This window comes from Thunnus maccoyii, chromosome 20, assembly GCF_910596095.1.
Source record: "Thunnus maccoyii chromosome 20, fThuMac1.1, whole genome shotgun sequence".
NCBI lineage: Eukaryota > Metazoa > Chordata > Actinopteri > Scombriformes > Scombridae > Thunnus > Thunnus maccoyii.
Window position 1 is genome coordinate 11,463,524 of NC_056552.1, and position 16,042 is coordinate 11,479,565.

Consider the following 16,042-nt stretch of genomic DNA (forward strand, 5'->3'; position numbering starts at 1 on the left):
AAGTGAGCTGCTGCCTGATATTTATAAGTGATATTGATATGACTGATATGACTTTATAGTTACAGGCACATCCAGTACTTAGGGTGTCCCGTGATGTTTACCACACCGCTGAGTGTGTTTGGTGCATCACACCGAGTCGTCACCGTTAGTCAGGATGATAACCAATCCCCTCTTTCCCCGTCGTGGAGAAAGCGCACTATGTTTCTCCAGCCCGTCCTGAACAGCTTTCCACTCTCCTCTCATTCCTCTCCTCTGCCTGCCTTCCCGCTCCAGCATATGTCATTTTGCATGTGCAGGGGTAAACAGGGAAGAGGGCCGTGTTTCGCAAACTGCGGTAAAAACCCCAATTGAGGCGCATACAGGATTATGAATGCGCTGTATACATGACCAAACAATGCTCCTAAAAGCACAATAATATCCCACATGTCTTAATTAGTAAATGCTACATTCGCAATAAAGCCTATTTCGGAATATCCAAACGGAATATGTTGTTTACATGACAAGTATCAAAATTCTGAATATTGTCATATTTGGAATAATAGTGGAATATTAGTGTGCATGTAAGCGTACCCAATGTAAGTGATGGGAGCCAAAATCCACAGTTTCCACAGTCAGTTTGTAAAAAAAAAAAAGCATTTAAAAGAAGTTTATCTGAAGCTTATATGAGGCTTCAGCAGTCTGAGTTAGTCACATCGAGTGGATATTTACAGATAAAAAGTGTCTCCTCGGACAGTGTTTTCTTGTTGAGCTGCTGTGGAAGTATAGTAACAAAACACCAAAGGCTTGAATCGAGGGTTACTGGACTTGATACTTGTTGTTGATATTTGAAGATACTCTTCAGGGAAGAAGCCCCTTGGATGAGAGGTGAGACGTCCTCAAGTATCTACAACCAAGTCCAGCTGCCCTCAGTTCAGTGCTCTTAAGTAACCATGATCTTGATTACTGAGAATCTTCACAGACATAACAAAAAGAGGGACTTTGGCACTAAAAAGACTGTAATGTTGACAAATATCTACTCGATTTGACTCAATTGGACGGCTGAAGCTTCATATTAGCTTCAAATAAACTTTTTAGTACATTTTTGCACAGAGGGAGCCTTGTGGATTTTGGGCCCCATCACTTGCATTGTAAGTGCATTATGAAGGGATCTTCTAGGAGGAATAATTGAAAGCAAGAAAAACTATATTAATGTTCGTTTGGGCATCTGACTGTTGGTTTGAGACAGACTTGTAAAAAATGAATTGGGTTTACTGTGTCATCGGGGTTATCTCAGGCCACGATCGAACGAGAAATGTCCGTGCCGGCTACCGTAGCGTAGTGACAACACGGCAAAGCACTTTGGTCGGAATCCACCGAATGCTAAGCTGTTAGCTTGGCTGATGATAAGCAGCTAACACACAAGCAGTCCGGGTTGTGAATGCGGGCAGTCGGGTGGTGATATAGACAGTTGACGTGAGTTGTTTTCTAAACCATATTCATCTTTTTTGCTGGGTTTAAACGTATCTGATACATAACGCTTCTCTTTTCTGTTGAAATAGGTTACAAGGGTGGTGGCTGTTCGCTTGCTTGTTAGCTGGCAGAAACATAGGATGTGATTAAGCACTGGGATTAAACGGCCAGGCACTGATGGCAAGATAAAATTAACTGATATCGATAGCTCATATGAGTATAAAAGTATCAGTTCCCCTTCAAACTGTGGGGGTAATATTAACTAAACGCTAAAAATGGCTGCAACCAGATTTTCGGTGTGAGTTACAACGTTAAAGCTAGCGATAATGTTTGCGAAATGCTAAACTGTTAGCTACACTTTAGTTAACCCAGGCTAATGATTAATTATTTTACAAGTGGCTACGGTTCAATGTAGATAATGTCACCGGTGCGTAGGTTTAATTCACTAAGATGTCGTCATCATACAGTTAATGCTGGCATAGTACATATATTGTAACACGGGTGGAAGCTGTAGGGGTGAACGATTTGGTAAGTTAACGTTAGCCAGCAATTTCAGGAAATAGTCTGAGGCAGTCTGTCAGTATGGGTGGCACCCGGTTTCAAGGTAAAAACTATGAATGTTTGAGATGTAAGTGAAGGTTTGTGTGTCACAAGCAACAGTGATTGTAAGAAGTAAACCAGTGTGTCACTATTGAAATTCCTTTGTCCAGGATTTGAAACTTGTACACACCTGTAGAGGAAGATGAGGCTGAAGGAGATCCAGAGGACTGCCCACCAGGCGTGGAGTCCTGCCGGGCACCATCCTATCTACCTGGCCTTAGGTAGATATAATAAACCACTCTTCACTATCTCCCTTAAACCAAATGACTGTTTACAAATCACATCTTCCTTTATGCATATATGCTTTTAGATGCATTGGTTGATCAGTGATTTAACTTGTTCTGATTCCAGTGATGGAAAAAACGCACAGATCCTTTACGTAAAGACCCCCTCCAGATGTTTATTAAGACATATAAAATACAATGCTTGGCACAATAATGTGTGTCTGATAAGTTTTTTTCCACAAAAAAATCAAAGTTAACTGATAGACACAAGATGTCTCCTACTTCACTGTAGTTCATTCTCAGTGTATGTGCACTTCAAGTTTACACATCACACTTGTGTAGGTTGAATATTGGACCAGAATTGGCTTGAAACTAAATGGGATTTTCAATGAGCATAGTGAAACTTTCCACTTTCAGCAGATGAATGTGACTGTTTTCACTTCCAGTCAAACTCTACACATGCATCATTCTCCAGTGCAGCTCAAACATGCTACTGTAGGAACAAGGAGAAAAACATATTTTTAAGTGGAGGGGGACTTTAAATAAAAGTATCAATATGACAATGTAGAAATACTCCATACCAAGTAAAAGTCCTGCATTTAAAATCTTATACTAAAGTATAAGTATAGAGGTATTACTTCAAGTACTAAAATAAAAGTACTAATTTTACTCAAAAATCAGGCTGTGTATAGCATGTATTTTATAATGTATCTTATATGTTAAATACATTTTGCAAATTACATTATAAATACTGATGAGTCAATGCATAAGTAGCATTTTTTTGTAGCTGCTTGGGGTGGAGATATTTTGAACTGCTTTGTAAGGGACACAATATAAATCTGAGGGGTGTTGAGATGATAGATTGTGTAGCAAAGAAGAAAAAAAACATGTTGTTTTACATAAATTTGGATTTATTGTTCAGAACTTTTCTTTAATCTTTGCATTTTTGTGAAATATTGGGAGAGTGTTACCTCTATAGGCCTCAAACAGTTATTTATTTGAATCCATGAGGGGAAATGTTAAACCAAATGACTGTTTACAAATCACATCTTCCTTTATGCATATATGCTTTTAGATGCATTGGTTGATCAGTGATTTAACTTGTTCTGATTCCAGTGATGGAAAAAACGCACAGATCCTTTATGTAAAGACCCCCTCCAGATGTTTATTAAGACATATAAAATACAATGCTTGGCACAATAATGTGTGTCTGATAAGTTTTTTTCCACAAAAAAATCAAAGTTAACTGATAGACACAAGATGTCTCCTACTTCACTGTAGTTCTTCTTTAATCTTTGCATTTTTGTGAAATATTGGGAGAGTGTTACCTCTATAGGCCTCAAACAGTTATTTATTTGAATCCATGAGGGGAAATGTCTCTCTGGTGGAACAGCAAACAGCTCATAGATCTGAAACATGACAAGGAGACAGAAATGCACACTGATATTTTGTAAGGGGCCACTACCAAACAGTTTGTGAACCACTGGTTTAATCTTTAATAATGCAGTGTCATTTATAATTGTGTTATTATGTTATTTTATGTAAAATATTCATCTGAAAAGTAACTAAAGCAGTCAAATAAATGTAGTGGAGTACAAAGTACAATATTTCCCTCTGAAATGTAGCAGAGTGGAAGTATAAAGTAGCATAAAGTGAAGATACTCAAGTAAAGTAAAAGTACCTTAAAATTGTACTTACATATAGTACTTGAATAAAAGTTCTTAGTTACATTCCACCATTGTCTGATTCTTGTTATCATTGAATAGGCACATCAGCACAACAGCTGGATGCCTCTTTCAACACCACAGCAGCCCTGGAGATATTTGAGGTGGATTTTTCTGATCCCTCTCTGGACATGCAGCTTAAAGGGTCACTACCCACCTCAAACAGGTAAACTATATGAAATGATGCAATTGCAAGATACGTTTTGTTGGCAGGATTATAAGTCATTATTGTTTTACCAGTGTCTGTATTGGCTACTGTTAGGATGTGAGTGCTTTGATATTTTGCTTAGCTTTTCGATTTAACAAACTCAGTTTTACAGTTAGTTAAAGCTGTTGTGCTGTTGATTTGTATTGTGTTATACTGTGTCCAATATTTAGTCTAACCTTGTTGATTTTTATGGGATATTAGAAAGAATTGTCAGAATAAATCAGTGCTTTTCAGTCAATAAGTTTTTCACAACTACAGCTTCCCAAATGAGCATAAAGAATCAACAACACCACAAAACATTAAAAAAAAAAGAATATTATAACATTCATAATAGCAGGTGTTATTGCAGGGTTATATCTACATGTTACAAGCTTTATTTAAGGTTTGTACGTATATTGAAAATATTTTTCTACAAGGTAGCAAGTGAAATTTTACCTCAAATATATATTATTATGTTGTTTATACATATCAAGATCCAAGGAAAAATCTCCAGTATTTTGGAAAAGCATATAATATGTTTGCTTTAGACATTTTACGCACAATTTGTATTAAATTATGGCCGATTTTAAAATGGAAAGGGCCTTTTTGCACTCTAAATTAATTTTGAATTCTTTTACATTACCTGTTTTTGGCCTGCACCCCTTTGATTTCCACTGTTTTCAATAAATAATGATTGATGTTCATGTAAAAGGCAAAGAGTTAGAGAGATGAAGCACATAGCTTTTGTATCAGTGTTCAATCCACAGCTAGAAAGGATGCAGTGAACTCCAGGTTGGATCGTCACTATGCCATATGTGCCATATACTTAAAACTCACAATACTTTTCATATTCCACAGGTTGCACAGTATTGTGTGGGTGAATTTTGGAATGGGAGCAGACGGTACAGGAGGGAGACTGGTTGGTGGCAGTGAAAATGGCACATTAACTGTATATAACCCAGAGGCCATAATGAACTCTGGAGCTGAGACAGTAGTGGGACAGTCTGACAAACATACAGGACCTGTCCGAGCGCTTGATTTCAACCCTTTTCAGGTAAATGTCTACAGTCAAATCTTTCTGTGTGATTAGAGACAGTTAATACAGAAACACATCCATTTGAATTATTTGTACTGTACTTCACATAATTCATCTTTCTCAATTTCTCTCAGAGTAATCTCCTCGCATCAGGAGCGAATGATTCAGAGATATATATCTGGGATCTAAACAACTTCAGCAGTCCGATGACACCAGGAGCAAAGGCACAGGTGGGTACATGATGCAATGATCACAGGGTTTATGAAATTTACGTATGTTTGTTTTTAGGGCTGAGCTGACTTCTTGTTTTGATCTCGACCTATTTACTGTTTGAGTCAAAAACATAAAAAAGAAACCACAATCTTCAACAGGCAGCTCCCCTCCTTGTTTCTAAACCTTTGTAGTTTCATGTTAAGTTAGTTTCATGTTGAGTTAAGAACGAGCCACAAGGTATTTGTTTATGGTTTCCATTTGTTGTGCGGTGGCTGTAATTGCCTTTTAGGTTATGGAAATGATGCTGACTTGTTACTTAGACATTTTATTTTATGAAATTGTAATGTTTGAAAGGAATTTAATGAATCATTTTTAATTTAATTGAATAATTTTATAAAATCAATACAATATTTAATTATGACCATACAAGATGGCCTTTTTGGTACATCTGTGTAACAACTACTGGATTTGGCACATGCAGTCTGACCTTGATCCAACTTCATTCTTAGTAGCTAGATCTGGGTGGCAATTTTGAATTGGTGCCATCACTGTTTGTATGGCATAGGCCTGATGTATCATTATTTGAATATTAGGGATCTTTGTGTTTCAGACTCACTGCTTGATTTTGTTTTTGTCAGTAACAGCCTCTGCCCCTCCTTTCAGCCTGCTGAAGACATCAGTGTCGTGTCCTGGAACCGACAGGTTCAGCACATCCTGGCCTCCGCCAACCCCAGCGGGAAAGCAGTTGTGTGGGACCTAAGAAAGAACGAACCTATCATCAAGATCAGTGACCACAGCAACAGGGTTGGTGGCTTTAAAACAAAACACAGCAAGTCCAAAGTTACCTTCTGTCAGTTAATTGCAAATTAATTAATTAAAAACTTCCTTGATCAATCAGTAATGTTAATCTCCTGTTAGGGGACGATCCCTTGGAATTGATGCTGCTGTCTGCCTTTACTAGACGCTGTCTGTTTTTCTGTGCACAAATCACGCATGTTTTGGTTCAGGTGCAATCTCTCTTACAAAATGGAAGCAACATATACTTCTCTTTAGAAAATAAGCAAGAGACAATAGTGAGAGAGAAAGAGAGAGGGTTAAGCATACAAGCAAAACTTAACTGCAGCAACTGAAATAACTTTACTTGGCCTGTTTTTCATTATAGCTACTTACTAAACCACTTACTACCTCTATAAAAGTCTCACTACCTCATTAGAAAATGGTGAGAACCGATAGAGGAATGAGATAAATGAATAAGTTGATGTATAGAAAATCCCTTTTAATCATTGTAAGTCTCATCTGTTCTGTGTGTTCAGATGCACTGTTCTGGGATGCTCTGGCACCCTGATGTGGCTACTCAGTTGGTGTTGGCCTCTGAAGATGACCGAATGCCAGTCCTCCAGATGTGGGACCTCCGTTTTGCCACATCACCCCTTAAAGTCCTTGAGAATCACACAAGGTAAGACTTAAGCAGTTTGTGTGTCGCACTATTCTCTGTATTTTGGTCATCTTGCAGAATATACAGCATGTGCCTTCTGTTGTTATTTTCTAACAGGGGAATTCTGTCCATATCCTGGAGTCAGGCTGACTCTGAGCTCCTACTGAGTAGTGCTAAAGACAACCGGATCCTCTGCTGGAACCCAAACACTGGAGAGGTATATGAGATTAATTGCTGCTTCTCTGTCATCCCTGAATTACCTCACCTCCATTATTGTGGTTTGACGATAATACAGTTGATCCTTACAAGAGTGATTTTAATTTTAGGTCATCTATGAGCTTCCAACGACGAACCAGTGGTGCTTTGACGTCCAGTGGTGTCCCAGGAATCCAGCTCTGCTTTCAGCCGCCTCGTTTGATGGGAAAATCACTGTTTACTCAGTGATGGGAGGGAGCTTGAAGGCTCAGCAGCAAAGCACCGCTGATAAGGTAGTGGCTGTTCTGTCTTATGTGATGTATTCAATCCCAAAGGCTGTATGCTCAGCTGTATAGTTTGTCCACAAGGTGGTGCTTGTGTGAAGGGATTGACAGTGAACTACTTTTTGGACATGTACATTTAATTTGGAAAAGAGTTTAATTACTGTGTGGAATTTCATCCAGAGAGTTGTGCTTGCTTTAACATTTAACATTTTATTTAACAGATATCCTCCTCATTTGATTCAATGGATCCCTTTGGTACAGGGCAGGTGCTCCCTCCCCTGCAAGTTCCTCAGCCTACAGTGCAGGATACCATAGTTCCCCCTCTGAAGAAGCCACCTAAGTGGGTGCGCAGGCCAGTGGGGGCTTCCTTTGCTGTAAGTGCAAGGCTAAAAACGTGCTACAATCATCCTAATAGAAAGGGCTTTGCTAAAATTTCCCAACATTTATGGCTGACCTGTTGTTTTCTTGTGTTTCAGTTTGGTGGGAAACTAATAACCTTTGAGAATCCCAAGATGCCTCCAGTGCAGAGCCCCCAGCCCGTCCCCAGACAGGTGTTTGTGAGCCAGGTCACCACGGAGACCGAGTTCCTACAGCGCTCCAGGGAGTTGCAGGTGGCGCTGCAGTCAGGTTCTTTCAACAATTACTGCCAGGCCAAGATTCAGAACGCCACATCAGACGCTGAGCAGGATATATGGAAGTTCCTTCTGGTGGGCCCTCATGTCCTCTTGATATGGAGAAACAACATTAAATCTGTCACCCAGTGTGTATTTTTAAGCTAATTCACTGTCTCTGTTTTACAGGTTAATTTTGAGGATGAAGCTCGCATTAAATTCCTCAGACTCTTGGGTTTCAGTAAAGATGAATTGGACAAAAAGGTATTCTTCCTCTGAGAAACTGTTGTAATTATAGCTATTAGCAACATTTGTAAGCATGTATCTTACCTCTGAATCACATTCTGTGTCTTATCTGTGAAACTGTTGTGTTTTTTCAGATTTCAAAATGCCTGGGGAAGAATTTTCAACCCAATGGACATGCAGTAGATGCTGAAGACTTGGCAAAAAAGATGCTGCAACTCTCCACTGAGGTCAGCTATTCTTCAGAAGCAAAGTATTTATTTTTAAATCTTTTTGGTCATTGGTTTTGCTGCTCCTGATTAATGTTAAATACTCTATTTTTTTGTCTTTACAGAGGTCTGATGAAGCAGCTTCAGTTGCTGATGCCAGAACATCAGGTTCTGTTTCTCCAGCTGACTTCTTCAGTCAGACACCAAAAGAAGTCTCCAACTTCCAGATCCCTGTATCATGTGGTAAACACATTTAATCATGTGATTAAAAACACATTAGCTCTATTTACATGTTTAACACCTTGACATTGTTTGTCATTATTGCAAATGTAACTGTATTGTGCGTTTCGGGGTTCATGGCTAATCACGTTGTTCTTTTGAAGATACCGATGGTTTGATTAGCCAGGCACTGCTAGTCGGTAACTTCGAGGGAGCTGTGGATCTGTGTCTTAACGACGGTCGCTATGCTGAAGCAATCCTGCTATCCATCAGTGGAGGAGAGGAGCTGCTCAAGAAGACTCAGCAAAAATACTTAAGCAAGCAAAAGAACAGCATTTCAATGGTGAGAAAGTTGATGTTACTACATTTCTTTGATTGATGTCTGGTTGGTACAGTCACAGGGGGGGAAATGTTGAAGCTGTATATTAACTTTATTTCATTATTTTGTCCTCAACTCTAGCTTATATCATCAGTGGTGACCCAGAACTGGAGGGACATTGTGCAAAGCTGTGAGCTGGATAATTGGAAGGAGGCTCTCGCTGCTCTGCTGACTTACGCTCACCCTGAAGACTTCGCCCGTCTGTGTGGTAGGTTGCTCACAAGCGAAGCAGCACATCGATCATGCTGCGACTTGCCTCGCTTCCGGGAGAATTGCACCGTTTTTATCAGTACCTGTTTTACTTGCTGAATAACATTTCTGTCTGAGCTCATTTCTCATGTTAACCGTCCTGCTGTTTTTCAACATTTTCAAATCTGTAAATCTTCTCGGTAGATACCCTGGGAGGCCGGTTGGAGCATGAGGGGACAGAGAAGCGCTGCCTTCAGGCCTGTCTGTGTTACATCTGTTCTGGGAACATCGAGAAGCTGGTGGAGTGCTGGGCCTTACATAGAGACTGCTCCTCCCCTCTTGGTCTAGAGGTATAATCTTTTTTTTAATCTGGGCGTTGTTTTTTAACTACATTTGTACCTGTTGCACCAAGCACATGCATGTTAGCACAACAGCAAAATTAAAATATGTGGCGCTTATGTGCTCATAAAAATGAAATGTACTCAAAAATGATCAAGAAGCTCTTTGGAGTGGTTATTTGCAGCATTTTTCTGAATAGTAGAGTAGAATAATAACCTTGGAGAAATTTTTTCCTTTTTTACTTTGACATGTTGTTCTGTCGTTTCCATTTTTATTTTTCAGGATCTGGTTGAGAAAGTCATGATGCTGCGTAAGTCAATTGAACGCCTCCGCAACAGCGAGGTGGCAGTCCAGAGCCCCATCCTGGCTGAGAAGCTAACTTGCTATGCTGGCATCCTGGCTGCAGAGGGCAGCCTGACCACTGCTATGACCTACCTGCCTGAGAACTCAGACCAAGTAAGAAACAAAAAACAACCTCATTTCCAACACCAGATTCATAGTTTTTTTTCTTTCTGGATTGTAATAAACACACTTGTTTGTGCTCCATTTTGTCTCCCCAGCCTGGGATCACGATGTTGAGGAACAGGCTGTTCCATGCTCAGGGAGAGGCTGCCGTTGGACAGCAGCCTCCAAACTCCAAGCCCACTCCTGCTGCTCAGCCTAATGCACCAAAAGCACAAATTATGGTATAAATTTATTAGCAACTGAAAGCATTAAATCATTCATATATTTTGTCAGATTATCTTCCAGTTATGAATTCTTTTAAACCATTTTCTGATTGTTTTTATTCCTCCCAACCTTAGGGTCAGCGCCAGCCTTCTGCTCCTTCTCAGGTGGTTGCACCTCCTCTGCCATCAATGTTCAACTCTCAAGGTGTTCCAGCCAACACTGGGCCCGGCCTGCCACCTTCTTCTCATGTACTGCCGCCCAGTGTGACCCGCCCTGCCATGAGGCCTTCCTACCCCCAACATCCTGCTCCTGCCCCAGGTTTGATGCTGACTATTTGTTTTCTACTTTCGATTATGTCAGGCTGCTTTGATTTGATGTAGTGATATTTGTGTCCTTTTCCAGGTTTCCTTCCTCATCAACCATTCCAGCCTCAGCCCTTGTCTGTCGGCGGACCCTCAGCCTTCCCTCCTCCAGGTCCTGCTATGCCAGCGGCTAACTTATCTGGACCTATGCTACAGCCTTCGTCGACGATTACCGGAGGCATGCCCCCCATGCCCAGCCCCGGGGTTCCACCGACAAGCTTCATGCCGTCTACCTCTTTGCCATCAGTCCCCATGCCACCCAGCTCCCAGCCTGGAGCCCCAGTTCCCATGTACCCAGGGGGCCACCAGGTGCCTGCACCCTCCATGGCACCTGGTCCTTATGCTCCTCCCGGTTCAGGGTATCCACAGGGAGGCCCTGGAGCTCCTGCTGTGAAGCCCTTCAGTGCCCCTGCTGTCGCTCCTCCTCCTACAGGTAGATGCCATGTTGGTCACTTTATAGTCAAAAGAGCACAATTACATGAAATAATTTCTCGTCTACACAGCATGAGAGATGTTAGCAGGAATCTGTGTCTAATTATATTCATGAACGATGAATCGTATTCATCTGTCCCCCTCATTTGACTTGCAGGATACTTTCCCTGGCTGAGTTCCCAGTGTGAATATGAAGGTGACAGGGTTAGGGTTGCAATGGAATAAGAGTTCACTGAAACCTACACTGAGTAACCATAAAAATAGAAATACCAGTACAGCTTAATACAATGCAATACAACATCCGTGCAATAAATTTACCTGAGTTTTTGTTGAAAGTATTACTTTAGTTGTAGTTTTTCAATCAGTTGTATTGGATTGTAATCCTGTGTACAGCGTTTCTATACTTTTCTGGTCACCTATTGTGTGTTCAGTGGTGTTTGCTTATGCTGCTTGAAACAAAATACTGTATTTTTTTTTTATTTTGGATCATACATTGTCAGGCCCTTGCAGATAACATCCACAGTCATGAAAGTGTATTAAGATGTTTTACAACATTTGCAAATGATAGATACATGTTTGTGATCAAAAAGGTATGTATGAGGCGCTCATAAATGTTCAGCAGTGGGCTGTTGTTGCTGTTGAGTGATATAAGAATGTTGCCTGAACACTTTTTGCCATATTTGCGGTTTTGTTTCTGCATTAACTGCCAGAATCTGTTGCATATCTGGCAAGTTCTTACTTAAAGCATTTTTGCCATGTTGACTAACCTTGGCTCAAAGAGATTGTCTCACATAGACAATCTTTCACCGCGTGAGTGTGACTAGGAGTAGTAGAAAATGCCATTAGTCATTCTAATTGTCACTCTTTGTCTTCTGATTTAGGATCTCAAGAAGGCTGGAATGACCCACCAGCAGTACGAGGTGGACCCAGGAAGAAGAAGGTAACCCTACCTAACCCTAATTATCAAAAACAGTCTCTCCAGCAAGAATCAGTTCCTGACTTCTTAATAATTTGCCACTTCAACCAATTCCCTTTTTAAAGGATGTTAAATTAGAATGAATACATTCAGCAAGCGTAAGCAATTCAGTCTAAATCAACTCTTGTGGGCACAGATCAAATTAAATCAAACTTAGAGCATGACAGTGAGTAGAAAATACTTGTTTTTACATTTCTATCACAAACTCTTGTAGGAACGTTTAACATAAACATGACATGGTTGAATATCCTCCTGAGAGGATAGACAGTCCCTGCTGTGCAGTAGTGCTGTGAAGTCAAGCCTTCAAGAGCATAGTCCAATAATTTCATATTCAATCATTCTTAAAATAAAGTTAGCAACTGGCTAACTGAAGCCAAACATCTAGTTTCTGTGGCCCAAAAAATCACATAATGTAATCAGATCTAAACTGCTGATCACAGCTCTGTCTCTGTGTTTTCTAACCTTCCTCTCATTAACTGTACTTGTGTTACTGTTGTGTGTACACAGGTCCCTGATAACTACACTCCACCAACTCCCATCACTGTCCCTGTGATGGGATTCGCTGGGGAGGCCCCTCAGACGCACGAACACGCCCAAGTCCCCCCCGGAGCCCCTCAGGAGCCCAGCGTGCAGGTTAGTGTTTGACAAGGGGTTGTTATCTCTATTCTCAGCAGTAACGCACACAGCAAACATGTCAACAGCAACCGTGTGTCTGTGTACTTGTTTTCCTCAGCTCCTTCAGCAGCTGCCAGCAGAGAGGGTGGAGCAGAAAGAAATCCCCACTGAGCACATGGTCCTCAAATCCACCTTTGACAGCCTGGTGCAGCGCTGCCAGCTAGCAGCAGGAGACCCAGTAAGTCTCACAGTCAGTCTGTGGCGTAATCCAGATTGGGCTTGTTTTGATGGAAGGAAAAAAGTTTTGTTTTATTAAATATGAAGTGACCAAAAATATTGCCTTTTTCAGCAAACAAAAAGGAAACTTGATGATGCAGCCAAACGTTTGGGATTCCTGTATGACAAGCTGAGAGAGCAGTCGGTAAGGAATTATTATGCAAACAAAGTTCAGTTCTTAACAGTCAGATAAAGAAAAACAATTAAAAATAAAACTGAATGTTCTCAGCCCTGTGCTGAAGTTTAAAAGTGGACTTGGGACTGTGCCTTCAGATCAAAAGACACTCATTAGCTTCAATCACAAATCAAAAGAGTTTCACATTCCTTCTAATTGAAACCACACAGATTTGTCCTGTTTGTCCAAATGAAATTCTGCAGTTAGGTACGTCATGGGAGAGATATTTTCTGTCCTCAGGGACAAAACTGAAATGTTCAGTTCACATAAATCACAAAAAAAACTTTCCCCTCTATTCTATATATAGAAGTAGTTGACAGTGAGGTCTGTGGGTTATCCAGAGGATTCAGGACATTGTTTTTGTAAAGACACAATTCAGCTGTACTTTTTTAAAGCATAAAATAACATTTGCCTCTATGTATTGGGGTGAAGTCTGCGACAGATATCTAAAAACCTGGACAGATAGAATTGAAACTATATATCAGTCGAGGTAATTGAGAAAACAATTTGTAGAACAGCAGTGAATAAGATTTGTATTCAGAGAAGTTGCCTTGTAAAACTTCATCACAGATTTTCAGTCATAGTAGTTTTTGTATGTTGAGCAGCTTGAAGTCAACAAATCACAAATTTGAATTGAATTGAATACATAGAAGATTTGGACAGCTGGTTAGACAAAACAAGCTATTTGAATACAACACTAAGCACTCTGAGAATTTGTGATATACATCAACCAAATCGTTAAAAATAATGGAAAGATTAACAGATGATGAAACTAATCATTAGTTGTGGTAGCTCTATTTCAGAGCAGGCAGATCAAGTGACGCATAACATCTAATATTGTTTCTCTGCCAATTTTTTTTTTTTTTTTTTTAGCTCTCCCACAACATCCTGAACGGGCTCCACGAGATCGGCCGCTGCGTGGCAAACCAGAACTACCAGCGGGGTCTGGAGGTCCACACCCAGGTGGTCAGCAGCAGCAACTTCAGCGAGATCTCCGCCTTCATGCCCATCCTTAAAGTGGTCATGACCATCGCCAACAAGTTGGGCGTCTAAACCCCCCCTTCCCCCATGGAGACACCGCCCGCCAGACTTCAGTGTTATCATATTGTTATATATGTATTTATTTCCTCTTTTTTTTTTTTGACATAATGACGTGCTTTGATAATGAGAATAATTACAGATGATATTGCAGATTGTAGTCTTCATCACTCCTTACGTATTCCTTCCTAAGGATTTGGCTGATTTGGGGCAGCGAGGTGGATGTTTTGTAGAGATTTGTCAATGTTGCTGTGGTAATTTTACGATAAGATGAATGTATTCTGAAAGTTGTGATTCTGTGTAAATTCAACAGTTGATGTAATATAAAAAGAGCAAATGGTGCAAAGTTTGAATTAAGGTCATGCGGTCGTACAAGTAGGTACAGTTTTGTAGTCTACGTCATTACTGCGTATTTCTCCCCTCACATCTGCAGACGTCGACCCCCATAGGTGAATTTTTTTTTTGGTTTAATACAAACAGCACCCCAACTGCAGAAACAAAACATCTGGGACTATCAGCTCCTACATATTAAGTAGGGGTGAAAAATTGTGAGAATAAAATTTGGGGTGCACTTTACATCTGTATGTCGGAGTACTTTGATCGAGGGAGAAACCGACTGATACTCTGATATTTCACGACAAACATCGAGAACATTTGTAACATACTGTAAGTACCGATTGTACTCTTCACCTGCTGTAACTGATTGTGTCCAGTGAATTGTGCCATGAAGGTTTTTGGGCCAAAGCACTGCAGAAGAATGTCATACAGTGATTGTCAAGTTGCTGTTTTATTTTCTTCCCCATTTTATGTTAAACCCCGATTAGCACTGAGACTGTGAATGACTGAGTCTTTACCTTCAAACTTGCTTCTGTGTGCATGTTTCTTATGTGAACTCTTAAACTGACTGCTGAGCTCACATGGCAGCTCATAAACAAAAATTATATTAATTTATGTTGAACTGCAAATTATTTGAAATCTGCATCCTCCGTGTTAACCCCTCTCCTTCTGTTTAAAGATGCTTTTACAGGCCGCATCCTCTCCTTTTCTAACTCGGAATTGCATTTTTGTTTTTTGTTTTTTTTTCAAAGTCATACTTGTTTTAGATTAGATCATACAATTATACCAACTTAAATGAACTGATGACTGAATAAATCTGATATTCTGAGGTTTGTAGCTGGACATAAAGCTGGATAGTTTGGTGTATCATGGCAGCAGAAGGCAGTAAAGTGCCTCAGTGTGCTCATTTTGGTTGCACAGATATTTATACAATCCATGTTGCTTACTTTACTCATTTCGGTATCTTTTTTTCAAATAAAATTTCACTTCTAAAGTTTCCAGTCTCGATTAATTCTTCAAATGTATCAATTAAACCTCACAAAAAATTGAATACACAGGCAGGAACACTGAGCTCAAATGCAAATGCAAATCCCACTTTCATGAAGGAGAAGAGTATTTCCATATTTATCGTTATGCTTTATACTTATACTCAAATAAATTGCAGAGAGAAATGTGCTTTTAACTCCACTACATTTATTTGACAGCTGTTGTCACTCGCAGATTCAGATTTTACACACAAAAACATGATCGACAAATAATAAAGTATGATGCATTTTTAAAAGTTGAATCACCCAACAGTGTAAGTAGATAAAATGCCCTTCCAGATATGATTTTTCCAAAAAAAAGTTCAATTATTTAGTTAAAAAATCTTAAAATTACATTCTCCTCCCTCACTAAAACCACCACAATCTATACCACTATACAAATATCATTTTGTTTCTAAAGTTTAGCCCACTGGATGTCTTCTTTATTAAAAAGTCCATTCTCAGTTTAACTGCACACGTCACACCACGATTGGCTTCCAAACTAGTCGTGTCATGTAAGGTGAGCACTGAGAGATTTTCCACCTTCAGCAGATGAATGTGAAAAAATATAGTGTCAAACTGCACAGTGAAGCTCAAACATC

General features: G+C 40.0%; 1 protein-coding gene across 2 annotated transcripts; it reads left to right on the forward strand.

Annotated features, from left to right (window-relative positions):
- The first annotated feature begins 1,303 nt into the window (after positions 1 to 1,303).
- Positions 1,304 to 15,412, forward strand: sec31b (SEC31 homolog B, COPII coat complex component). Of its 2 annotated transcripts, XM_042397813.1 has the most exons (26): positions 1,304 to 1,452; positions 2,160 to 2,270; positions 4,040 to 4,163; positions 5,043 to 5,238; positions 5,355 to 5,450; positions 6,097 to 6,237; positions 6,747 to 6,889; positions 6,986 to 7,085; positions 7,195 to 7,356; positions 7,569 to 7,721; positions 7,824 to 8,054; positions 8,148 to 8,222; positions 8,339 to 8,431; positions 8,536 to 8,653; positions 8,794 to 8,972; positions 9,090 to 9,216; positions 9,402 to 9,547; positions 9,819 to 9,992; positions 10,097 to 10,222; positions 10,340 to 10,523; positions 10,608 to 11,000; positions 11,881 to 11,939; positions 12,483 to 12,608; positions 12,709 to 12,828; positions 12,940 to 13,011; positions 13,915 to 15,412. In XM_042397813.1, the coding sequence occupies exons 2-26, from the start codon at positions 2,192 to 2,194 to the stop codon at positions 14,092 to 14,094; spliced, it is 3,597 nt and encodes a 1,198-aa protein (XP_042253747.1). In that variant the 5' UTR covers positions 1,304 to 1,452; positions 2,160 to 2,191; the 3' UTR covers positions 14,095 to 15,412. The 2 variants fall into 2 exon arrangements, with proteins under 2 accessions (XP_042253747.1, XP_042253748.1); XM_042397814.1 differs by lacking the exons at positions 11,881 to 11,939; positions 12,483 to 12,608; positions 12,709 to 12,828; positions 12,940 to 13,011; positions 13,915 to 15,412 and adding an exon at positions 11,157 to 11,871.
- The last annotated feature ends 630 nt before the right edge of the window (positions 15,413 to 16,042 follow it).

Bases quoted from the DNA above. Each gene is read 5' to 3' on its own strand.
- sec31b (XM_042397813.1), top strand. From the start codon at position 2,192: ATGAGGCTGAAGGAGATCCAGAGGACTGCCCACCAGGCGTGGAGTCCT. The intron at 7,722-7,823 runs GTAAGTGCAAGG...CTTGTGTTTCAG, and splicing joins CAGTGGGGGCTTCCTTTGCT to TTTGGTGGGAAACTAATAAC. The intron at 12,609-12,708 runs GTTAGTGTTTGA...TGTTTTCCTCAG, and splicing joins CTCAGGAGCCCAGCGTGCAG to CTCCTTCAGCAGCTGCCAGC.